Genomic DNA, 27,184 nt, shown 5'->3' on the forward strand with positions numbered 1-27,184 from the left:
ATATCCGGACGAATGCTCGCCTGTCAATATATTCCGACCAGCACTCGCCTGTCAATATATCCGGATGAATGCTCGCCTGTCAATATATTAGGGCAAATTGTATAAACTCTTAATCATTCACTTATATACATCTATTGTAAAACATTGTTTAACGTTGTGTCATGCGATATCCGAATCACAGAGAGCGGAATTCATCATCACTGGGCGTTATCTGTCGTAACAGTCGAACGTTCATTCACACACAATGGATAATTACAGCGGTAATAAAACTAAAGGCACTGAAACACAGCCATCCGTAGACTAAAGTTTGTTGTACTATATAGAGGAAGGATGTGAACTTCCATCATCCTTCGTAGTTTTATTTAAAAATAGTTCCGTTTTCATTAAATTTTGATATTCTGTTCTCCCTCAACAAAACACGAAAAAAAGAAAGAAACAACAGTATGACATGCAAGCGTTTTTTTAAGTAATACTATTGTAGATTGTATTTTTAAAATGTAAAAAACTAGAAAACAAGGATATCAATATATGACATTGTGTGCTTCATCAACAACTAATATTGTCACTTTCTCATAATTTCTTTGTTTCCAGTTGCTGAAACTTCCTGAACTTTGACCTCGACACAAATATGAAGCTGTCTCCACGAGAACGGGAGAGCCTTTTGGTATTCCAGGTTGGATCCCTGGCCCAGCGGCGTCTCGCCCGGGGGGTAAGGCTTAATCACCCCGAAGCCGTTGCCCTCATCGCATCACAGGTAGGCAATGGTCGCGTTGTTTTTGTATGATGGATTATCATAATAATTATCACTCATTGCTTTACACATAGTATGTCTTCTGTCTGTGTTTTTGTATGTTTTCCTCTGGTTCATCAATAGATATGGTATCAAATTAATGGTCATGAGAAACAAGGAGATTGGGGTTATTACTTTTATAAATCTATCTCATGTTTATTTTTATGATTTACTCGTTGAAGTATCTGTTCCCGTGATTGAAAACTTCTAAATACACTACGTAAAGAACATAGGGAAAGCTTCAAGGACAATTCATCCGTTTTATCATAGCATTTACATTCAGAACGTTTCTTCAACGCAATATTAGACAGAATCTATTTCTGGTGGTACAGTAAAAATCACTTGTGTCGAACACGCATGAGTCGAATACATCGGATGAGTCGAACGTTTCGTTCGGTCCCGATTTTTTTCTCCTCTTCATCTTAGTAAATTAAACACGGATGAATCGAACACTGTTGAATCGAATACTGTGGTTGTGTCGAATATATTTTGTGGTCCGTCCCTTCTAAATCGTACAAAAAATTCCATGTTTGTGTCGAACATTCAGATGCCATGTTGTCTCAGGTAAATTTTCCTGGTCGGTAACGAGTGTGATCGGTCAGCCATAACGGTGTCAACAGGCCTACACGCACAATGTAATTTCAGGGTATCAATCCACCTAATCCTTTTGTTAATACAGGTGCACAGGTAATTATCTCATTTAACCAAGAACTATGCAAACAGCCATTGAAATAAAACAACTCATGTTTACTTTTTGACCGTAAGTTGTTGTTTTATTTCCAACTACTATAAATGTGAGTACAATATGGGTACATGTATATTTTTAAGTATTGTTCTCACGAAGTACCTAGTGTAACGTGCGTCTTTTGTTCAATCTTGTGTGCATTATCCACGTGTTTGTGACAATGATGATTACAGTAACTGTCATTAACCTACGATTTATTTGTATTTTGATAAAAAATAATTGTTATTATAAAATAGAGATGTTGTCTTGTTCTTTTCATTAGTACCTTGCTATCAGACACGATCGGCGAAAATAGGGTCAGTTTAAATATACGATGTCTCGATTACAGGCGATAGACAGAAACACGGTTGAGTCGAACCATCGGATAAGTCGAATATTCTACTTGGTCGACTGCGACTTATCCGAGGTTTACTGTACTCTATTTTTATCTACTTGTATTTATTTACAAACATTATTGACGTGATATAAGATCGTTGTGAGGCTAATCTGTGTCTAGTTCTAAACTTGTACAGAAATATACTGAAATGTCTTTTGTGACATTTCCTGGTCGTGTCACCTCACGTTAATATCACACATGTCACACGTGTCAATAAGTGTTGTAATTCTTGTTGTTTTCGCCATACATAACTATTCACATTTTTGTTTACATAAACGATACAACTCTTGGTGTTATGTGGTCTTTTATTTTCTTCTCTTTCTAATTTGACGATAAACATTTGTTGTGTATACATGATGTAATAGGGTTTTTGTTTGATATAGATAGATCGAGAATTACATGGCGGGTGTCTTCGATGAAGCAGTAGACGCTTACTCTCCCGGAACACATAGTCGTATATTTTACGATCGCTCAGTCGATTGGGTGGTATGAAGGTTTTCATGTTGATTTTGTATGTATCGGTTTGACACTAATCTCTGCCACGTGCTTTGTATATGATAGGTCCAGGAGATGATAAGAGACGGATGTTCTGTATCCGAGTTGATGTCCAAAGGACGACAGCTTCTGGGTATGTTGTCAGAATAAATAGACAGGTTGATCTAACAGCAATCTGATCGCAAGATTAAGTAACCTTGTATTACAAAAACACTGAATAGGCATAATCCATTTAACAAACAGTATGACTCTTTTTAATTTAATCTTTTTTTTCAAAGGATTAAAATGTCAAAATAATGATGATGTAATTTGATATCCTTGCATCATTGGGTTGCATTCTTACATACGAAGCCGGTTTGATGTTGATTAGAATAACATGGGAATGATATAGATATTACAATCCATTATAACATGTGTTTATAGTTTTAGCCGGTGTTTAATATGTTGTGATATTTCAGTATTATTAACATCGTCACCATTGACTACATTAGGCCTGAACTCCTCTGCTTCAACTATGTACCGAAATATAATATACAACATACCTGTCTATATTTAGATTTTTATGATGACGTAATCATACAAGATCGATAAAGATGATAACAGATAACGAATCCCTCCTAGGATTTACATGGTACATTTGATTTTTGTTCCGCATACGACTCGAGGAGCTAAAGTGTCGCCATGTGTTAAAAACTCTGAATTGTTCAATAATTGCAATTACTGTTATCACCCGATCTGTTCTATATTCATGTAAGCAAGACCATCTCAGCTCATGGTTTCAATTATAATTTCTGTCCATACTTTATGGTTAAATTGACTTTGTTTGTGCTGTCATCCCCACACCAGATATATACGTTTGTATGATCATTCTAACACACATTTCCGATTCAGGTTTCACCATAGTTTACCGTTGAATGAAGTCTGTTAATTTATTTCCCATTGTTATAGGTTTCACACATTTTTCGTTTAGTTAAATGTTAGTAACTGCCCCAGAAGTACTTACTCTGTAAACCAGTGATGTAATTTTCTCCATATATATGGTTCTCCAAATACATTTCAAATTATGATTTTCATCTGTTTACCGTTTATTGGGCCCTCGTTGGCTTTTGTTGAAGTTGAACAAAGATCACTTTTATTTCCTATTTTTGTGTAAAGTGTAAATGTAATCAATTCGTTGTATTAAGGTTACCGACAGGTATTGCCTGGTGTACCTAGTATGATAGGAGATGTTCAGATAGAGGGAACTTTCCAGGACGGTACAAAACTGGTAAGTACATAGCAGTACACATGCACCTACATATATAACATATTCAACAATGTAAACATTTTCAAATTTATATTTCTATGCAAGGTTACTGTCATGCTCGGAAAATTTTGAAGCATTTGCTCGTGCAGATATATCTTAGCAAAAGTTCACATTTTTATTGTCTCTTAGGTGACCGTGCATAAGCCAATATGTCGACAAGATGGAGATCTTGAACTTGCTTTGTATGGAAGTTTCCTACCAGTTCCCAGTATGGATGTGTTTGATAGAAATCTGCCTAAAGATGAGGTATCACTCTATAGATGTCCTTTTTATAGAATTTACATGCACTGTATACATGTACTGTGACCCAGTAAGACTTTCTGAATTTCTATGTCAACGGCTGAGTTCAGTCACGCTGACACACTACGACTGTATCACGAGGTAACATACTTATGACGAAAGGTATACCCGTAACAGTTTACATGAACAGCACGCACCGTTGCTTTCGTCGATATATGGTTAAATCTCTAACGACGCAGTCCACGAAAGTAACACCCAGTCACCACAAAATCGAGCTCCCTGAATTAACCTCTCACACAGGGAAAAACATAGATTTACTCTTTTACCTCATCAGAGAGAAATACCCACACTTTCGGTGAGGGTAAGATTAATAGGAATGTTTTCTCTAGTTGTAGGATAGGGCAGAGAAATTTCTACACGAGGAGGAGATTCTTGTTTGTCAAACCCGAGGCTTTGCCAGGGTTAGACTGTCAGAATTCTCCTTCGAGGGTAGAGATTTATCTGTCTTGCCCTAAAGCTTGGAAATTATCCATTTTTTACCCCTTATCTCCAACATATTATAGATAGAATACACAGAAAAATATGTCTTGAATAATTCGAAATAAAAATTAGGCAAATAACAACATTATTGTTACCGATTTGTAATCTCCGTAGGGTGTAGAAATAATACTTAAATAGTAATAAATGAAACATGTCTGATCATTCCATCTAAGAATAGACTACAATTATTGTATATATAAGTTATCTGTATAGGGTTTTAGAATAGACTACAAGTATTGTCTATATAAGTTATCTCTATAGGGTTTTAGAATAGACTACAATTTTTGTTTATATAAGATATCTCTATAGGGTTTTAGAATAGACTACAATTGTTGTATATATAAGCTATCTCTATAGGGTTTTAGAATAGACTACAATTGTTGTATATATAAGTTATCTCTATAGGGTTTTAGAATAGACTACAATTGTTGTATATATAAGTTATCTCTATATGGTTTTAGAATAGACTACAATTGTTGTATATATAAGCTATCTCTATAGGGTTTTAGTATATATAGACTACAATTGTTGTATATATAAGCTATCTCTATAGGGTTTTAGAATAGACTACAATTATTGTATATATAAGACAAAAGCTATGTGTATAGTGTTTTAGAATAGACTACAATTGTTGTATATATAAGTTATCTGTATAGGGTTTTAGAATAGACTACAATTGTTGTATATATAAGTTATCTGTATAGTGTTTTAGAATAGACTACAATTGTTGTATATATGTTATCTGTATAGGGTTTTAGAATAGACTACAATTATTGTATATATAAGACAAAAGCAATTGTTGTATATATGTGTATAGTGTTTTAGAATAGACTACAATTGTTGTATATATAAGTTATCTGTATAGGGTTTTAGAATAGACTACAATTGTTGTATATTTAAGTTATCTGTATAGTGTTTTAGAATAGACTACAATTGTTGTATATATGTTATCTGTATAGGGTTTTAGAATAGACTACAATTGTTGTATATATAAGTTATCTGTATAGTGTTTTAGCATAGACTACAATTGTTGTATATATAAGTTATCTGTGTAAGATATAGACTGTAAGGTTTTAGAATAGACTACAATTATTGTATATATAAGTTATCTGTATAGGAATAGACCACAATTATTGTATATATAAGACCTACAATTGTTGTATAAAAGCTCTCTGTATAGTGTTTTAGAATAGACTACAATTGTTGTATATATAAGTTATCTGTATAGGGTTTTAGAATAGACTACAATTGTTGTATATATAAGTTATCTGTATAGGGTTTTAGAATAGACTACAATTGTTGTATATATAAGTTATCTGTATAGGGTTTTAGAATAGACTACAATTATTGTATATATAAGTTATCTGTATAGGGTTTTAGAATAGACTCTCCAATTATTGTATATCTCCAATTATTGTATATATAAGAGAAAAGTTATCTGTATAGGGTTTTAGAATTGACTCTCCAATTCATGTAAGGACGAGACAAGCAATACTTTTTGTAAATTTTTGGAATCAAAACCCGGAATATGTTATTCTAGCCTTGTTATATTCTTGCCGATGAAGAGGATTGACTAGAAATATATGAAGTAGCACTTTCCTAATTAAATTCACTTGTTCAGTATTTCTTTGCAAAATATCGAAAAGTAAACACTGACGAAAACACGCTATTCGTTTTATGACTGGTATAAAATGAATCTTATAACTAAGAAAGGACACGTTGATCATGACATGTTAATGTCCTTTTCGAACCGAGACTACACGTTCTTCCACGGACAACAGTTATTGTATAACAGCCAATGTATATTTTATACCTTGTTCTCATTTGAGAACATGACATTACTTACATTGATTGACAAGGATTTATTCGTCGGTTGTCGTCGATGAAGTAGAAGGCTCTTACTCTTCCGGAGCACCTGGTCTTGCTTGTACATTTTCAAGAGCCTCCGTTGAACGTTTTCTTTTGTCCATGTTTCGTCCTAGTTTTATTGAATTCGAGTTTAGATTAAATTCTTTTCACATGTTTGTATATTCTTGTTTTTAAAGAAACGTTTTGGATTTTCAGACCTCTGATAATTCTGTAGACGCCCCTGTTCACGTGACCCCGGGTGAAATGTGTGTTTCTCCTGGTGAACTTGAACTCAATCAAGATCGCAAGACTGTGACACTTGAAGTAACCAGTACCTGTGACAGACCAATTCAGGTAAAATGTGTTTGTGTATTCATATATAGAAGCATATTTGTATATAATTAATAGTTTATATAACAAAATCTATCACAATAAACATGGTCATCCATTGTAAGTTGGACCACTAAGTTACAACTGAAAGGTAACTTGTTTAAAACTCCCTCTGCTATGTCGGATGATATTTATCTTATTCACAAATTATCTTTGTTTTAAATTTTATTAATGCATAACTGGAGATACAGACATTGAAACTTCTTAACTTGTAGGTCGGTAGTCATTACCACTTCCTGGAGGTTAACAAATATCTGAACTTTGACCGAGAAGCTGCTTACGGTATGAGACTGGTAAGTATGCTTCACTTCAGGATAAGAAAACCATTACACATTTTATCAATTTAAGCAAATAGTGTCTCATTCCCACAGGAGAAAAGATTAAAAAAAAAAACAACGGAACCAACAGGTCAAACAACGAGCATCAAACCTAATCCCACCCAACGATAATAGAATATTTCTTATTGAGAGTTTTAAAACTTCACTTTAATCTTTCTATGTCGTCAAAAATTTATAGAGACTTTTATGAGTTATCAGGGGTTTACATATAGGAACATCCTAAGTTTCTCAAGACCTCTATAAGTTGTCAAGTATTTACAGGGATCTTTCTATGTTTTCAAGTATTTACAGGGATCTTTCTGTGTTGTCAAGTATTTACAGGGATCTTTCTGTGTTGTCAAGTATTTAAAGGGATCTTTGTGATTTGTCTAGTATTTACAGGGATCTTTCTGTGTTGTCAAGTATTTACAGGGATCTTTCTGTGTTGTCAAGTATTTAAAGGGATCTTTGTGATTTGTCTAGTATTTACAGGGATCTTTCTGTGTTGTCAAGTATTTACAGGGATCTTTCTGTGTTGTCAAGTATTTAAAGGGATCTTTGTGATTTGTCTAGTATTTACAGGGATCTTTCTGTGTTGTCAAGTATTTACAGGGATCTTTCTGTGTTGTCAAGTATTTACATGGATCTTTTTGTGTTTTCAAGTATTTACAGGGATCTTTCTGTGTTTTCAAGTATTTAAAGGGATCTTTGTGATTTGTCTAGTATTTACAGGGATCTTTCTGAGTTGTCAAGTATTTACAGGGATCTTTCTATGTTTTCAAGTATTTACAGGGATCTTTCTGTGTTGTCAAGTATTTACAGGGATCTTTCTGTGTTGTCAAGTATTTACAGGGATATTTCTGTGTTGTCAAGTATTTACAGGGATCTTTCTGTGTTGTCAAGTATTTACAGGGATCTTTCTGTGTTGTCAAGTATTTACAGGGATCTTTCTGAGTTGTCAAGTATTTACAGGGATCTTTCTGAGTTGTCAAGTATTTACAGGGATCTTTCTGAGTTGTCAAGTATTTACAGGGATCTTTCTGTGTTGTCAAGTATTTACAGGGATCTTTCTGAGTTGTCAAGTATTTACAGGGATCTTTCTGAGTTGTCAAGTATTTACAGGGATCTTTCTGTGTTGTCAAGTATTTAAAGGGATCTTTCCATGTTGGCAAGTATTTACAGGGATCTTTGTGTGTTGTCAAGTATTTACAGGGATCTTTCTGTGTTGTCAAGTATTTACAGGGATATTTCTGTGTTAAGTATTTACAGGGATCTTTCTGAGTTGTCAAGTATTTACAGGGATATTTCTATGTTGTCAAGTATTTACAGGGATCTTTCTATGTTGTCAAGTATTTACAGGGATATTTCTGATTTGTCAAGTATTTACAGGGATACTTACTGTTTTAAAATGTAATTAGAATGGATCCCTTTAGTGCATCATGATATTGATACATGGAAATGGTGCTGGAAATATCATATATCAATTTTCATTCTGTTGCCACATCAATTTTCCTTCTGTTGCCACATCAATTTTCCTTCTGTTGCCTCACCAATTTCCTTTTGTTGCCTGTTGTGTTAAGTATAAAATAATTTAGGGCCATACCATTTGTTATCATATGGATTCTACATTAACTTACTGATGATCTAAATAAACACTCTGTTGATTCAGAACATCCCGGCTGGAAACGCAGTGCGATTTGAGCCTGGTGAGACAAAGTCCATCAATTTGGTACAGGTTGGAGGTAAACAGTAAGTGGCATTCATATCCTTTTTGACGTCTATTTCTTATGACTTAAAACAATAAAGTAAATGCATTTGATAACATACAGAAGAGCATCACGTATAACACACACGTAACATATATTGAGACTGCCGTCGGGCTATTTCTGTATTGAATGTTATAGTAAATGGTTTTTTGGTTCTATATTATACCTTATTTTACGTACTTCCTGGTTGACTGTAGTAGGGCCACGTAATTTCTTATAGGAAATGATTTTTACAAGTCGTCCAAAGAAAATTTAATTGGTTTGTCTATTACGATTACAGTTGTTTCACGATAATAACGTTTAACTTATGTTTCAGAAACAAAAACATAAACTACTTTAAAGAAAAACGTTCATTTCTGTAATGAAAATACTTTTTAAGGATATATCCTTTTGATAAGGTTAACATATGGTGTGATCGACCTAGGGCGATATTTTGTGTTTGGTTTAGAAAAACATGTATTGACCTCACCAAAACGTTATAATGGTATCTTTAAAACTAATTTAAGAAAGCCGGGTAGAACTTATGTAAACTTTCAAATTTAATCAATGACCAAAACAGGTAACTTTTTATCAAAAATGACAAAACGAACAGCTATGAAACAGATAAGCATCGGACTAGTAGTGCTCACACAAAATGTCTCGTACTCAAAGTGTAGCATGTGTAGTAAGTTAAATTAAGACGTCAACATTATCGCGTCAGCAAGCAGTATTAGATACGTTATTGGAATAGCCAATCTGAAACTGAATTTCAAAGATAATTTAAAACAATGTATTTAATTGTATATGACTTGTTTCCAGAGTATTAAGAGGTGGCAATGCATTATGTGATGGTCAGTTGGACCCTGACAGATTAAGTGGTATCCTTAAAAAAGTGAAGGATGGACAGTTTCAACATCGACCTGAGGTTAATATAACTGTATTTCACCATTGTATAGACTACAATTGTATTGTATAAATGCCAAACTGGAATATATTTCCATGATAAAATGATAGAGATGTTGTGTTAGAACGTGAATGGGGATTAATATAAGCTGGTGGTCCGATCCTCTTTTTATATTCTGTATTTGTAATTGTATTTATTATGTGTAAAAGTTGAAAATAAGAAATTGTTTAAACTAACAGACATGAGATAAACAGGGTGGATTATATATTTACGGTTCACTAAGCTTTAGTGTCAGGAAACTCCTCATAACATACTTTCAATTTAAATGTTTAATGTACCTTACTTTGTTAAGATAAGCAGATAAGCCGCGTAGCACACCGTAAAGCGACGTCCGTTGACGGTTTTCTCACATCCAAAATCTCTCGAAAATCGCTCATTTGTACATAATGGATGTTTCCCTCGACATCTGACAGGTGAAGGAAGAAATCTGAATATACTTATGCCCTCTGTTCATGATCTGTAGAGATAAAAATAGTTAAGATAGATAAATGCAAAATGAAAACTTACCTGTGAAATGTTTATTTTTCCGATGTTTCATTTTAAATGCCACTTTGTTATCCAACCACAGATAAATTTGCCTGTAAAATATATTTTGTCTTTGTTCTTAGTTTTACATAATGCTTTTCTGGTTGTTTACAGGACATGCGAATCATAGTTAACCAGTATTTACGAAACAATGTTTCGTTTTAAGTTTAAACGTTTAAACATATTAAACAATATAAGACATACATACAATATATACGGGATGGAAAAAGAAGTTAGAGCTTATATTAATTCATATCACAAATTCCTCGCGTGCGTTTTATTTTTGTTATAATATAAGAATAATTGCGCAGCTGTATTTCATGTGCGATTATAGGCTATATGTTCGTGAGAATTTTTATTACAGTCAGAAAATTCATGGTATTTAGGTGAGAAATGTGAGTAATATGGATGAATGAAGAACTCCCTCGTACTATCATTGAATCACACGTTGGGTGGAATTAAAAGGGTTTTAAAATGTCTGCAAAATAAAATCTGAAGACGGTCCTTATGCCAATCTATCAAACTTTTTTGAGGTTTGCTTCTAAGAAACCTCAATAGAACAGACATTGGAATATATACAGTTATGGGATCGCACAACGAAACACGACGTGCGATTGTGCACGATGTCTGCATGCTGCGAGAACTATGTGTGCACGATAAAAAAAATTGGACGATGAATGATGTGTGGTTCTATCGCACAGGTGTACGGTTCTATCGTATTTAAAATAAATGACTTATGAATAAATATAGGATAGGCATTATTTTCTAGCTATACAAGACTTCATCAATGAATATTTCCTAATTAATCCATATATTTATAGTCTAGAGAAGCACGGACTGAATAGTTACACATATATATACACTCATAATTAAGATTGTTTTTGTGCTAGACGTAACAAGTCCTAGCGTTCAGACTCTCGTTATATGAACATTATATATGTAAACATAAAATGCATATCTCTTTTTCCATCGGCAATGAAATATCTAAACGTTTTTACCACTAGAAAGGGATTTTATTGTCATTACTTTTGCATAAATGTCTGTCGTTTTCGGATGAAAACCTATGAGCACTCAGATAAAAGTTAATGTTATGTTTGCTAAAAGGGATACCTAGTCGATATGGATCACCATACAATGTCTGAAATGTACATCTTACTATGTATATGACCTCTGTAATCACCGATCAGGATTTAACAAACCTATGAATTATTCCGTTTAATGTTAATCTGTAATATTATACAGACATTTAATCAAACCGCATGTAATGTGCAGTCATCTTATCGCACAGTTGTGCGCTTGATACTTTATAGTGTGGAAACAAAGATGCACGATGATATGAACATTTTTATGAAAGGATTTGAACATAAACTGTTCTATGATGGTAGTATCTAGACCATCACACTGTTATGTTTTTCTCTGGAATGGATGAAAAAGGAAACTGTATCATTCCCCGAGGTTTGCCATAACCTGCACGCCACGTTTTGATTCATTCGAAGGGTGGCGCAGTTTAAAACATACACATGTATTTGGTGTTCTGTTCAGATTTTCAAATATCTCCATTTTGCTAAATTCATTTTTGGACGATTGCACCATCCCATCTTGATTTTGACTTTGACCACTTTGGATTTTCGCTTTGAAGATTTCAAATGTAGGCCCTTAGCACCACTGACGAGCATTAAAAGGACGAAACAGCTGTATGGTGCAATTTAATTAATTGTATTAAAAGGTGCTTTTCACGTGTGGTTTTTGCACAATCTTAATGATGATCTGGTGTAAATACAACGTTAAAACGGTCATGTAAAATGCACCCGAGTTTGATGGTAGTTATCCCCCCTTGACAAAATAGAAAGGTAAATGGTTTCGACAATATCGTATTTAGATGAACTTTTGGATATTATGGGGTATTAGGTTAAATTACCTATATTTAGGTTACATGTTTAGACATAACATTGTGTAAAGATGATAAATATGATATTTGAGTAAATGGTGTAATTTCTTAATGGAAACTATTTTGGAAATATGCAATTTAAAGTCATGAATATGTTTGGCAACATATTGAGACTATACGCAGTATAACTTTAAGATCTTTAAGAAAATGAAATGTATCCAATATAAACAAGCATCATATTTTTTATACTGAAAGAAATATTTTCTGTACAATCAAGTTCCCGGTGTCGTACGCTCGCTACCTTTTACTTTGAGCTTGCCGTCATATCTAATACAAAAGGTTGAGATTATTTGTATGATTACAGCCTAATGCTAAGCCGTCAACAAAGAAATGCTTGATTACTAGGGACCAGTATGCCTACATATACGGACCTACAGTTGGAGATAAGGTAAGAGGATATAAGAGTTATCTCCCCTACTTAATCTGGTTGGTATCTTTTTTTGATGTGATTGATTCGAGATATTAGGTTTGTCTCTAAAAGCACGTGTTTATACATACAAAGGAAACCAAGTATACAGAAATAATAGGTATTGGTTCTCGCCCAAGGGCCCGAGGGGCGAAGCCCAAAAGAGGATCGGAAAGTTGTTGTTTTTTTAAATCCTACTCCTCCTGGTGGTATGAAGGGATACGTTAGAACTTGGCCTCGGTACACTGGGGTCGTAGGGGCAGTTCCCAATAGGGAAAATAGAACAAAATGTTTACATTCGTTTTTTGTCTTCTGAAGAAATATCAGGATAATTTGGTCTGAAGCGTACATGGGTAACGGGGAATCAATTAGTGTAAAAGTTGGGTCTCATTTAGTTTGAAGCAGTTGATTATGAATAGTTTATCTGACTTTTGTTTGACCATAAGGCTGGTACCAAATTGGGAAATTTCGCCAGACATTAATTTTCATATTTGAAATTCTTTGTTAAATTACTGAATGGCTAAAATAGCTAGATGAGCTATGCAGGCCCCTTGGGCCTCTTGTGTGTAAAATATAATACATTTGCAAATACAGTTATGGACAGGAAAGTATTTCAAAATCATACTTTTTGCAATGCATTTCTCGCCATTCTGTATACAGCTACGACTGGGCGATACAAGTTTGATTATTGAGGTGGAGAAGGACTATACAGTGTATGGAGAGGAACTGAAGTTTGGTGGAGGAAAGGTAATGAGAGAGGGGATGGGCCAGGCGGCAAATAGATCTAACAGCAGCTGGGACGTCCTCGATACCGTCATTACTAATGCACTCATTCTGGACGCTGTCACTGGAATTGTCAAGGCCGATGTTGGGATAAAGGTGTGTAGAAAGTTTTTCTTAAACGGAACTACAAACTGGGAACCAACTTCTGGCTCCCGGTATGTGTTGACGATAGAAATTGATATTTAAGTTCTCGTGTATAAACTTGATCCTATATCTAATATTTATCGTGAAGTGAAATAGCTTGTACGCGATTTGGGAAAAAATAATAATACGTGTATTTAGATATATCACAATATGGAGATTATAACGGTAGATTCTGTTTGATGCTGCTTAAAAAATATCATTCATGTTTTCAATTTGATTGACATGCAGGTGTCATCGGTGACGCTTAATCTTCTAGAACGCCTGTTCCTACTTTTTCAGACATCTCATTGTTAAATGTTTGGTTCATGTTTACTCGTCTGTTAACATGCCGTGTTTTCGTGTTGTTGTTATATTAGTTATTATTAATATATTTGTTTTAGTTATGCAGTTTGATGAAAGAAGAATGAATCAATGCAACTTGTGTTTAAGATAAAATAACACGTGTATTTAATCAAGAATAATTTGGTTTTTAATTACTAGGATGGAAAGATAGCAGGAATAGGGAAAGCTGGAAATCCTGACATTATGAACGGAGTCACACCAGTAAGCATTATTATGTTCATACAGTCATACAAATTCCTATAGTGAAATGGTTCCATACCTTCATACATTCAAAATGTAACGCGGAAAATGACATCTTTTTGACGCCATGCATTCAATCAATTACGCGGTATGGTGAAGTGTTGTTTTACACGTGTGTTACGATATGATGAATACTTTATAATTGGTTGAAGGCCTTTTCTGATTGGGATATGATCCTGTATGTTGACAACATGCATGTACATACTTGTATATCTTATCAATCTGATCAAAATCTCCTCATTGGGTGATCGGATGGTGCAGTGGTAACACACTCGCCTTTCACCAGCCCGTCAGGGGTTTAATTCCCGGAACGGACGTGAAAAGGTTGAAGTCACCTGCCCGACAACGTGGGTTTGCCAGGAGTATTCCGGTTTCCTCCCACAATAGGACCTCGCGCACTCATATTTCGGCCCAACGAAAGTGATTAGGACAAGTTCAAATAAGTTGTTTTGCAATGGTTGCAAAAAAAATGAATTTTATATTATTACTATCAATGATATCTTGTGCTGCCTATACTGCTGTTGAATATGTCCTAGATTTAAAAAAAAATTGATTGTACTTTAGTATTGGTTAGATATGGACTTATGAGAGTCGAATACATCGATCCTGTGTTGAACGCGCTTATATATGTTGCCTATGTTGAACTTTTTTTGTGAATGAGTTTGACTTTTCATGTCAACATGAATCTGTAATAGTTGATAATATAATCTAATCATAAACAGGGACTTGTCGTGGGCGCGGGCACAGAGGCCATTGCCGGAGAGGGTCTCATTCTGACAGCCGGGGCTCTCGATGCGCATGTCCATTTTATCTGCCCTCAACTAGTAAGGGAAGCAGTGGCATCTGGTGTCACCACAATGTTTGGCGGTGGCACCGGACCAGCAACAGGCTCTAACGCTACTACATGTTCTCCAGGACCCAACCATATCAGGTAAACCGTTTGTCCCCGTGTATGAATTGTAAATATTGTTTAAAACCCCTATCTATTCAATAAAGTGAACAACTCATTTGGGAACAATGTTTGTTTGATCACAGAAGTTAAGAATCTATGTATATCTGTTCATAGGGATATGCTACAGAGTACGGACGCCTTCCCGCTGAATTTCGGGTTTACTGGGAAAGGCAATTCTTCCTTTTCTGGAGACATTGCCTCAGATTTAGAGGAGCAGGTTGTCGCTGGCGCCCTAGGGTATGTCTAACCTTACATAAAAACCATTGTCAATATAACAAGCAGTGCCAAAACGACTCTTAAATGACAATATCCAGAGCCGTTAGGTTTAGTTGCAATACAATATGGTGGCAACATCTAGGTCTGACTTAATAATAATTGTATTACAAGTGTATCAATATTCGGTCTGCCAGGCTAGTATTTGATAAATAAGTGCCAGAGCATCTGGCATCGAGTTTTTCACAGTTCTTATCACTGACGAGTTATATAATGAAGAAATAGCTGTATGATGCAGTCTGATTCATTTTATGGCTTTTGACAGTTCTTATCACTGACGAGTCATAGAATGAAGAAATAGATGTATGATGCAGTCTAATTCATTGTGTAGCTTTTCTGTATCTTATTCAAAATTTGCATTAAAAAGTGCTTTTCACTTGCGCAATCCAGCAGATATGTTAATCGCATACGATTAAGTTTTCTGTCTGGTTTTATATGACACTAATAACCGATTGAAGTAAACTGGGTACAATATGAATATGTGTAACAGATTGAAGTTACATGAAGACTGGGGGACCACACCTTCAGCTATAGACACATGTTTAAAAGTCGCTGATAAATATGATGTGCAGGTAAGTGTGCTCAGCTGTAGAGGTTTGATGGATACACATAAAGATATGTTTGCAGATATACCTCCGCCGGTATATAATTATATCTAGACTGTATTAGAAGAGTTCACGTTGTTTAGAGTGGTGTGATACTGAATTATGTCGGCGATTGACAGACAAGTACACAACAAAGAGAGAGAAGAAGGTTGATGAAGCTCAGGGGAAGTTTCACGGTCTTTATAATGATCTCGCCGAGAGAGATATCCCATAATATGGCGTTTCTGCGGTGTAACATTCCTGCCAAAGTGACAAAAAATGAAAGTAATATAAGCAATCTGAGTCTAACTTCCCTTCATATGATAAGATGAAAGTTGAAAACTGTAAATAAACATTCAACTTCTTTCAGTTGGCATTCATAGGATATGAATGCTGTATGCTAATTAGTATACATCTTCATTATGGTCATCAGTATACCTCATCATTATGCTCATTGGTATACCTCATCATTATGCTCATCGGTATACCTCATCATTATGCTCGTCAGTATACCTCATCATTATGCTCGTCAGTATACCTCATCATTATGCTCATCAGTACACCTTTTCATTATGCTCATCAGTATACCTTTTCATTATGCTCATCAGTATACCTCATCATTATGCTCATCAGTATACCTTTTCATTATGCTCATCAGTATACCTTTTCATTATGCTCATCAGTACACCTTTTCATTATGCTCATCAGTATACCTTTTCATTATGCTCATCAGTATACCTCATCATTATGCTCATCAGTACACCTTTTCATTATGCTCATCAGTATACCTCATCATTATGCTCATCAGTATACCTTTTCATTATGCTCATCAGTATACCTTTTCATTATGCTCATCAGTATACCTTTTCATTATGCTCATCAGTATACCTCATCATTATGCTCATCAGTATACCTCATCATTATGCTCATCAGTATACCTCATCATTATGCTCGTCAGTATACCTCATCATTATGCTCATCAGTATACCTTTTCATTATGCTCATCAGTATACCTTTTCATTATGCTCATCAGTACACCTTTTCATTATGCTCATCAGTATACCTTTTCATTATGCTCATCAGTACACCTTTTCATTATGCTCATCAGTATACCTCATCATTATGCTCATCAGTATACCTCATCATTATGCTCATTAGTATACCTCATCATTATGCTCATCAGTATACCTTTTCATTATGCTCATTAGTATACCTTTTCATTATGCTCATTAGTATACCTCATCATTATGCTCATTAGTATACCTCATCATTATGCTCATCAGTATACCTCATCATTATGCTCATTAGTATACCTCATCATTATGCTCATTAGTATACCTTTTCATTATGCTCATTAGTATACCTCATCATTATGCTCATCAGTATACCTTTTCATTATGCTCATTAGTATACCTCATCATTATGCTCATCAGTATACCTCATCATTATGCTCATCAGTATACCTCATCATTATGCTCATCAGTATACCTCATCATTATGCTCATTAGTATACCTCATCATTATGCTCATCAGTATACCTCATCATTATGCTCATCAGTATACCTCATCATTATGCTCATCAGTATACCTTTTCATTATGCTCATTAGTATACCTCATCATTATGCTCATTAGTATACCTTTTCATTATGCTCATTAGTATACATATTCGTTATGCTCATTAGTACACCTCATATTACCTTTCATCATTATGCTCATCAGTATACCTCATCATTATGCTCGTCAGTATACCTCATCATTATGCTCATCAGTATACCTTTTCATTATGCTCATTAGTATACCTCATCATTATGCTCATTAGTATACCTTTTCATTATGCTCATCAGTATACCTTTTCATTATGCTCATTAGTATACCTCATCATTATGCTCATTAGTATACCTTTTCATTATGCTCATTAGTATACCTCATCATTATGCTCATCAGTATACCTCATCATTATGCTCATCAGTATACCTCATCATTATGCTCATCAGTATACCTCATCATTATGCTCATCAGTATACCTCATCATTATGCTCATTGGTATACCTCATCATTATGCTCATCAGTATACCTCATCATTATGCTCGTCAGTATACCTTTTCATTATGCTCATTAGTATACCTCATCATTATGCTCATCAGTATACCTCATCATTATGCTCGTCAGTACACCTCATCATTATGCTCATCAGTATACCTTTTCATTATGCTCATTAGTACACCTTTTCATTATGCTCATCAGTATACCTCATCATTATGCTCATTAGTATACATCATCATTATGCTCATCAGTATACCTCATCATTATGCTCATTGGTATACCTCATCATTATGCTCATCAGTATACCTCATCATTATGCTCGTCAGTATGCCTCATCATTTTGCTCGTCAGTATGCCTCATCATTATGCTCATCAGTATACATATTCGTTATGCTCATCAGTACACCTTTTCATTATGCTCATTAGTATACATATTCGTTATGCTCATTAGTATGCCTCATTATTATGCTCATTAGTATTCATATTCGTTATGCTCATTGGTATACCTTTTCATTATGCTCATTAGTATACATCTTCGTTATGTTAATTAGTAAACCTGTTAATTCCGCTGTGTACCATGTTCTTATTTGGGAACAAGACATTCCATGCAAAGATTTACATGGCGGGCGTCGTCGGTGAAGCAGAAGATGCTTATATTGAACCCGGTTTTATTCTTATACTGTATAATGATTCTCCGTACGAATATTTCTTTGGTTCATACCTTGCCATAATTTAATGTATTTTGAGTTTTATTTTGATTCTGTTGACGTGTCTGTATTTTCATCTTGTTTTGCTAGCTCTAATTTCACACCACTCTCGCGTTTATGTTCGTATGTAAACATTTACAATCTTGTATATTCCTGTTGTATCATTGCCTGGGATACTTTAATAACAGTAACACACTATGTATCTGATTTTATTTGAAGTTTGGTTTTGGTGTTGTATATATTGCAAGGTTGATGGTTTTGTGTAGGTGACGATCCATACTGATACACTGAATGAATCATCATGTGTGGAGCAGACCATTGACGCATTCAGGGGACGGACGATACATACGTACCACTCTGAGGGGGCAGGAGGGGGGCACGCCCCTGATATTATCCGAGTGTGTGGAGTTAAGAATGTCCTGCCTTCATCGACGAACCCCACTCGACCCTACACAGCCAATACCATTGATGAACACTTGGATATGCTCATGGTTTGCCACCATCTTGACAAGTATGACTTTTGTAATTCTGCCATCGTAATATAATTCAATTAATTACATGCTTTCCTTTCAATTCTTTAAGAAAACAACACACTGTCTAATTATTCAAATCCATCTTGACGGCACTTTAATACATCATACTGATTATGTTAAGATCTTGTCTTTTTCGCCATTTGCTTTAAACTTATATAAGTCTTTTTCATAGCATTTTAATTTGTGTTAATAATGCATACTGAATATTATATTACAAAGATAATTTTAACTTCACTTCATTACTTATATAATGAGGAACAGAGGTACGTTGTAAATTACTATTTTCCAAAACATATATTTCACAGCATTTTGTAAGTTTGTCATCGGGTGTTCTGTCTGATACCATCACACACCAAATGAACAGTTGCTATAGAAAGAGAACGGGTATTAATGCTTTCATACATTTACAAACGATATTTGTTTTAAATATGTTCATTCTAGATGCATGATATAAACTTTATTTATATTACAACATTTGCGAAACAAGCTATCAGCTTATATTAATCACTCTCGTTAGCCCGGATTAAAGCGCATGGATGATTTTACTGTTGGAGGAAACCGGAATACCCGGGAAAAATCCACGTTGTCGGGCAGGTAACCCCTACCTTTTCACGTCCGTTCCGAGAATCAAACCCAGACGGCTAGGTGAAAAGGGAGAGGGCGTTTCCACTGTACCACATGATATACATGTTCATTGTTGTGTTTTCTAAATCAGGAAATTACATGATAACGAGACAATATTGTGTTTACTTATAGAAATATCAAAGAGGATGTAGCATTTGCTGAATCACGTATCCGAGCTGAGACTATTGCAGCTGAAGATATTCTGCATGACATGGGCGCCATTAGCATCATGGCTTCAGATTCACAGGTCAAATCATCAAAAACTAGAATATTTCAGTAAAATCGACCTGGTATATGTGATGTATTCACAATTATCCATCTTTTGATTTCAGCTAACTTTATAACACTAATTTTCGGACGAGGAATGACCAAGATTGTCTAACTTTGGACAGATGAAATGTATCTTTTTGCAAGCCTTTGAGGGGTCGGGGATAGTTCCCGATATAATAATGACAGAGGACCTTCAAAAACATTCCCGCTTTATTAAAAATATTTACGAATAACGGAATTTGTTATAAATCATAAATATGTTTTATTTTATACGAACGACATTTATTAAACTTTTTTTTCAAATATATATATCTAAATGTATACTATTTATTTTAAGTGTATATATTATAATATCGTATATTTCAAATACGATGTAGGTTTCCTTTTGTTCTATAAATAATGCAATGTAAGTATACATATATCTATACCTGGTGTAGGAATTCATGAGTCATTTTAAGTAATAACCTCTTAAAATTGATGATCGGATCAAATAAAAATCGTTCAAACACGATTGCGCATCTCGCATGATGTATTGGAAAGGACAAAGAAATTATCCTATTTCTGGTTGACAGTGCCATCATTGAATTTGATGGTAAGATATTCTAACACCGACTTTTGGCATACCCACGGAAATAACTGCGATATTTAGTGGTCTTGATGTTCGTTAGTCAAAATTTTCATTGATGCTTAGAATATTTTAAATTCTTTGTTATGAAATTGTGCGACAGATCCAATATACCTTTAATATGATTATTTTTTATTAACACGTCACACTTTCAATTGTTTGTAGGCGATGGGACGTGTAGGAGAAGTGATCTGTAGGACCTGGCAAACTGCTGACAAAATGAAGCTTTTCAGAGGGAGACTAGCGGACGAAAAGGTTGGTAGTCTCCAGATCAACAGGTCTTTAGGACTAATTTACTGTAATGTTATTTTATTTCGCGAGGAATATTACTTCGCAGTTGTCGCGGTTTAGGCTACAACATTTTGTGCAGTGTTATCAATGGTAACCATGAATAAAGGCAAATAACATTATATATTTTCAGAAAGTTTTTTTAAGGTGTTAAAAAATCCCGCTTTAATGAACTTGAATGTAGTGATTTCACCACGAAGAGAAACAACTGTATTGTAATTCAGATATGTATCTAACTTTTGAATATGTAATGTCTGTTGCCACAGTCATCAGCAAGAGAAATCAATCAAAACTTCCTCGCCATTTAGTTACATGTACTATTTCAAAAGTATCCTTGTTTATTCAATTATGTAGTGTTTTGTCTTATAAATCTTGACGAAAATTCAATTTCAATGTCATATTCTTGCTAAATCACATAACGATATGTTTTCCTTTTTTTCTCTTTGTAATGAGTAAGGTATTGACTTCATCCTTTAGAATTATACAAAAATTATATATTGAATTACAGGGTGAAAATGACAACCTCCGAGCGAAAAGATTCATCGCCAAATACACCATCAACCCTTCTCTAGCTCATGGAATGGCACATCTTATTGGTTCAATAGAGGTTTGTTGACTCGAGTCTCTCTGTCCTCGGATTGGTCATTCTACATCGATTTAATCTTTATGTTTCTAAAATGTAAATTAATGAAAAACAAATATTTTATCTGTATATGTTAAATTTTACGCCATTCGATCAATAGAAAAAGAAGATGGCTGATCTGGTGTTGTGGAAACCGGAGTTCTTTGGCGCCAAGCCTGAAATCATCATAAAAGGCGGCCAGATTGCTTGGGCTCAAATGGGTCAGTACCAAACATATCACAGACTTTGTCATGACTAGTGAAACCGTCTTCAATTATTAACATACTATCGTTATGTGAAATTAGAGAGTCATGATCACATGCAAAAGTCAATAACGACAGTCTGAAGTGTTTCAGCATTGAATCACTTTTAACTGTATCTGATGAAGGTTACAAGTGGGAAATGACAGCTTGAAAAGTCCTTGTATAGTAATATTATATCTGCCTTTGGAGTTTTGAAGAATAGATGGGAAAATGAATCGTCACAATCTCTGATATTAAAGGTGGTAGACACTGCTGGTGAACCTTTGTACAATCTTTAAGAAAGCTGGTGGTAGACACTGCTGGTGGACTTTTATACAATCTCTGATATTAAAGGTGGTAGACATTGCTGGCGGACCTTTGTACAATCTTTAAGAAAGCAGGTGGTAGACACTGCTGGGTGACCTTTGTACAATCTTTAAGATAGCAGGTGGTAGACATTGCTGGCGGACCTTTGTACAATCTTTAAGATAGCAGGTGGTAGACACGCTGGTGGACTTTTGTACGATCTTTAAGAAAGCATGTGGTAGACACTGCTGGTGGACTTTTGTACAATCTTTAAGATAGCAGGTGGTAGACACTGCTGGGTGACTTTTATACAATCTCTGATATTAAAGGTGGTAGACATTGCTGGCGGACCTTTGTACAATCTTTAAGAAAGCAGGTGGTAGACACTGCTGGGTGACCTTTGTACAATCTTTAAGATAGCAGGTGGTAGACATTCCTGGGTGACTTTTATAAAATCTGTGATGTTACAGGTGGTAGATACTGCTGGCGGACTTTTGTACAATCTCTGATATTACAGGTGGTAGATACTGCTGGCAGACTTTTATACAATCTCTGATGTTACAGGTGGTAGATACTGCTGGCGGACTTTTATACAATCTCTGATATTACAGGTGGTAGATACTGCTGGCGGACTTTTATACAATCTTTAAGATAGCAGGTGGTAGACACTGCTGGGTGACTTTTATACAATTTCTGATATTACAGGTGGTAGACACTGCTGAGTGACTTTTATACAATCTCTGATATTACAGGTGGTAGACACTGCTGAGTGACTTTTATACAATCTCTGATATTACAGGTGGTAGACACTGCTGGCGGACTTTTATACAATATCTGATATTACAGGTGGTAGATACTGCTGGCGGACTTTTATACAATCTCTGATATTACAGGTGGTAGACACTGTTGGTGGACTTTTTTTTTTTGGTGGAGTTTGCCCTAACCTGCATGTGACATTTTAATTAACTCTTGTAGTGTTCTGGTTCCGAGCATAATGCACCTCTTTATCTTGATTTCGACATTTCTTTTTTATTTTCCTCTGTTGCAGCCTTAACATCAATGCCGAGTCATAGAAAGGCAATTATATATTATTGCTCTGAATGAATGATGTTATTATCCATCTTCTTTCCTAAACATTTTATGGACATTAGGCGAGTGCTGCTGTTCTTAAATAACTTCCTAAAAGGAAATGACCTTGAATATGAATGTAGTTATATGTAGTTATATGTGTGATTGACCTTTGAACTCAGGTATGCCAAATGCATCAATTCCTACCCCGGAACCAAAGATGCAAAGGAAGATGTTTGGGGCATATGGCAAGGCAGTAGGAGCCCATTCTGTGGTATTTGTATCACAGGTAAGTATTACACTATTGTTAGAACTATAGACATTAACAGCACAGTCCACATGAAAATGACAACTTCCCTCAGATCTTCGTAGGTAACCCCCCCCCCCCATTTTGTTTTCACAATATCAGTGGTGGATATGTCCACCATTCTCTGCCACACATGCCTGACACCTACTTGGCATAGACCGAACTGGGCGTTGGATTCTTTTGGACTCAAGGTTTCTCCATTCGTAATGAATCAATTACTGAAGATTTTTTTAAATATATCATGAAGCGTTTCCATTACTGCTGGATATATTCTTACTCAATTGAATTTGTTTAAAAACTAAGGTGGTGATGTATGTAAACAAAGTGGTAGTCCCTGATATACTTTCTGTTCAAAAGGCATGCATTCTGCTAAACCCAAGAAGTTGACAAATAATTCCCGAAACCATCACTGATATGGCTCCTGATTTAATTGAACTAATTTAATTTAATTGCGCTAACTTTTTGACGCTGAAATACGCCGGAAAACTGTACATAAGTATCCACATAATGTTTTTTTACTATTCCTAAAATTTTAACATCCCTAGTTCAACAAATTGTCTTCTTACTGTTGATGTTCATTCTGTATTCGAAATAAATTGTTCCCTGCAGGCTGCTGTAGACAAGGGTGTAGTGAAAGGATATGGCCTAAGTAAAGGTATTGAAGCCATCAGAAGGTGTCGGGACGTCAGTAAAGACGACATGGTCCTCAATAATTTCCTACCGTTTATCACAGGTAAAAAGTCTAACGCATATTGTCATTTTTTACAGGAAAATAACACCTGGCATATTCGTCACAACATTGACAGGTTCATTTGTCTTTTGCCATTTAGATAAAATCATAAACATTTGTCATATGTGGTTCGCAATTGTTCTTTATCCTTTATCAAAGGTAAGAAATATGAATCGGTATGTTGTCCATGTTTATTTAGACCATCTGTAAAATGGGATATTGAATAGATATTAGAAAGTAATCGGACAAGATACCGGAGTGAAGAATGACTGCACTAATTACAGCGAACGAGATTATAAACAATGCATAGCCTAATTGACTTCCATGGATTAGTACATTGTTACCACCCAATGTATGTATGTAAGATTCTCAATTCTATATTTCTTGATTATAATCTTATCGCCAAATCGTCACACTTCTTTCTACCTTAAAACTCATTAGATTACAATACAGCCGATAAGTCCCTGTACACCATAAACCTGTGTGCAAATATCACGCATAATTATCTAACGGATTATTTTTAAGGACATCTATTCAATCAGAACTGTTTTCCTCATGCTCAGTAGGCTATCGTTAACATTTCGGCTAAGAATATTTAACTGTACATGGTCGAAGAGACAGTATATCGATATAAAAAACTTATGTTCACTGATCCTTGTTTCTTTGTTTTTCTTAGTTGACCCTTGTTCCTACAAGGTGATGGTCAAGAGCTCGGACAATGAGGAAGAGACACCTGTCCACCTGACTTGCCCTCCTGCACGCAGACTCGCGCTAGCACAGAGATATTTCTTGTTCTAGTATGTTGCACAAGAATTATTTAACCTCGATACGCAGAAAACAATAATGAAATAAATTTGAGTGAACACACTAAAAGCAAGAAGAAAAGAGAACAGTGAAAAGCAAGAAGGTGAACAATGAAAAGCAGGAATGTGAACAATGAGAGGCAGGAATGTGAACAGTGAAAGGCAGGAATGTGAACAGTGAAAGGCAGGATGGTGAACAGCGAAAGGCAGGAATGTGAACAGCGAAAGGCAGGAATGTGAACAGCGAAAGGCAGGAAGGTGAACAGTGAAAGGCAGGAAGGTGAACAGTGAAAGGCAGGAATGTGAACAGTGAAAGGCAGGAATATGATAAGTGAAAGGCAGGAAGGTGAACAGTGAAAGGCAGGAATATGATAAGTGAAAGGCAGGAATGTGAACAGTGAAAGGCAGGAATGAGAACAATGAGAGGCAGGAATGTGAACAGTGAAAGGCAGGAATGTGAACAGTGAAAGGCAGGAATATGATAAGTGAAAGGCAGGAAGGTGAACAGTGAAAGGCAGGAATGTGAACAGTGAGAGGCAGGAATGTGAACAGTGAAAGGCAGGAATGAGAACAGTGAGAGGCAGGAATGTGAACAGTGAAAGGCAGGAATGTGAACAGTGAAAGGCAGGAAGGTGAACAGTGAAAGGCAGGAATATAAGTGAAAGGCAGGAAGGTGAACAGTGAAAGGCAGGAATGAGAACAATGAGAGGCAGGAATGTGAACAGTGAAAGGCAGGAAGGTGAACAGTGAAAGGCAGGAATGTGAACAGTGAAAGGCAGGAATGTGAGCAGTGAAAGGCGGGAATGTGATAAATGAAAGGCAGGAAGGTGAACAGTGAAAGGCAGGAATGTGAACAGTGAAAGGCGGGAATGTGATAAGTGAAAGGCAGGAATGTGATAAGGAAATTATAGGATTTAAGAACATATAACTAATACAAATTCTTGGGGATTTTCTTTCAAATCGGTGATATATTTGCAATCAGACAAAATGGTTACAGTGTTATAAATATCGTGACTTCTGTGTGAGGTTTGATATCGCATCTCGTCTTCTAGTAGTAATATTCAGTATAATATGCTTGAAAAAAGACACTTTTTCGGCCAAACCATTGATATGAATAATGATTCTAGTACATTGCCCTGGTTTAAAGTTCCTTAATTCTGTCTATTCACATTATCTTCTCGATCTAATCACTATACTTTGTCTTGAAAGCGAAACTCTTTTATAAGGATGTCTGTCAAAATTTTGAGATTTTCCTTGTTACGTGCAAGTGCTAATTTAAGAATTTAGTGTTTAACGTTATTGACTTAACAGATATCAGTGATTCCAACACAATCATAGCGATAGTATTTTCTCGTTAGACATTTGACAACAAGAGAATCTCTTAACGAGAAACCTTTATTAGACTTGCTTAATGATGTTTCAATTTCAATCTTAGCATATTCACGTTTAAAGTTTTGCATGATTTTCAACAAATATAAGATAGTTTGGATGTTAACTTGTTGAAGAAGGTTTGAGAACTAGTTCAAAGGTATAAGTCTGAGAGCATATAGGAACAAGATATGATAATCGTCTATACCGTTTCAGTTTCCAGAGACAACCCTCGGAGGTTTATTTATTTATTTCCATCACTTTACAAAAACATCCTGTTTTGTGTACTTATTTTGTGGGTAGGAAAAACTAATGATATGTACTGATACTAATTTCAATAATTCCTGGAAATGTAAATTTTGAACACACACGAATAACGAAAATAAATCCCCGACGAAAATGAATGATTTTACAGTATATGTGTGTATACCACATGATATTGTTGTTACACTATCACCTATCAACACTTTCAACTCTAAATGATGAGCCAAGGAAATCAATGAAATCGATCGTAACAAAACGAAATTCATAAATTTTTGGAGTTCTTTCTTAAATTACTACAGGGGATTAATTTTATTGAATTTATATTTGGTTTTAAGATACAATTATTTTGAATTCTCTTTATCATAAAGTTTCTGATGACTTTACGATTTTTTCCGATTTTCATTATGGAGATTTGGCGGGATGATGAATT

General features: G+C 35.2%; 1 protein-coding gene across 2 annotated transcripts; it reads left to right on the forward strand.

Moving 5' to 3' along the window:
- Positions 1-628: 628 nt before the first annotated feature.
- LOC132557691 (urease subunit alpha-like) lies at positions 629-25,902 on the forward strand. Of its 2 annotated transcripts, XR_009554523.1 has the most exons (23): positions 629-754; positions 2,473-2,539; positions 3,591-3,673; positions 3,842-3,958; positions 6,557-6,694; positions 6,946-7,023; positions 8,717-8,796; positions 9,612-9,717; positions 12,534-12,617; positions 13,296-13,514; positions 14,043-14,105; positions 14,867-15,075; positions 15,211-15,333; positions 15,860-15,941; positions 18,971-19,215; positions 19,994-20,108; positions 20,922-21,011; positions 21,553-21,651; positions 21,788-21,887; positions 23,465-23,571; positions 24,199-24,322; positions 24,996-25,754; positions 25,796-25,902. XR_009554523.1 is itself a non-coding variant. In XM_060222213.1 (22 exons), exons 1-22 carry the CDS (start codon positions 629-631, stop codon positions 25,115-25,117), a joined length of 2,577 nt encoding a protein of 858 aa, XP_060078196.1. In that variant the 3' UTR covers positions 25,118-25,902. The 2 variants fall into 2 exon arrangements, 1 of the variants encoding a protein (XP_060078196.1); XM_060222213.1 differs by having other exon boundaries at positions 24,996-25,902.
- Positions 25,903-27,184: the final 1,282 nt, after the last annotated feature.

The sequence above is a fragment of the Ylistrum balloti genome, unplaced genomic scaffold (genome assembly GCF_031769215.1).
Source record: "Ylistrum balloti isolate Yb309-2 unplaced genomic scaffold, AGI_CSIRO_Ybal_v1 Utg369656, whole genome shotgun sequence".
Classification (NCBI taxonomy): Eukaryota; Metazoa; Mollusca; class Bivalvia; order Pectinida; family Pectinidae; genus Ylistrum; species Ylistrum balloti.

Bases quoted from the DNA above. Each gene is read 5' to 3' on its own strand.
- LOC132557691 (XM_060222213.1), top strand. From the start codon at position 629: ATGAAGCTGTCTCCACGAGAACGGGAGAGCCTTTTGGTATTCCAGGTT. The intron at 2,540-3,590 runs GTATGTTGTCAG...CGTTGTATTAAG, and splicing joins CAAAGGACGACAGCTTCTGG to GTTACCGACAGGTATTGCCT. The intron at 9,718-12,533 runs GTTAATATAACT...GTATGATTACAG, and splicing joins AGTTTCAACATCGACCTGAG to CCTAATGCTAAGCCGTCAAC.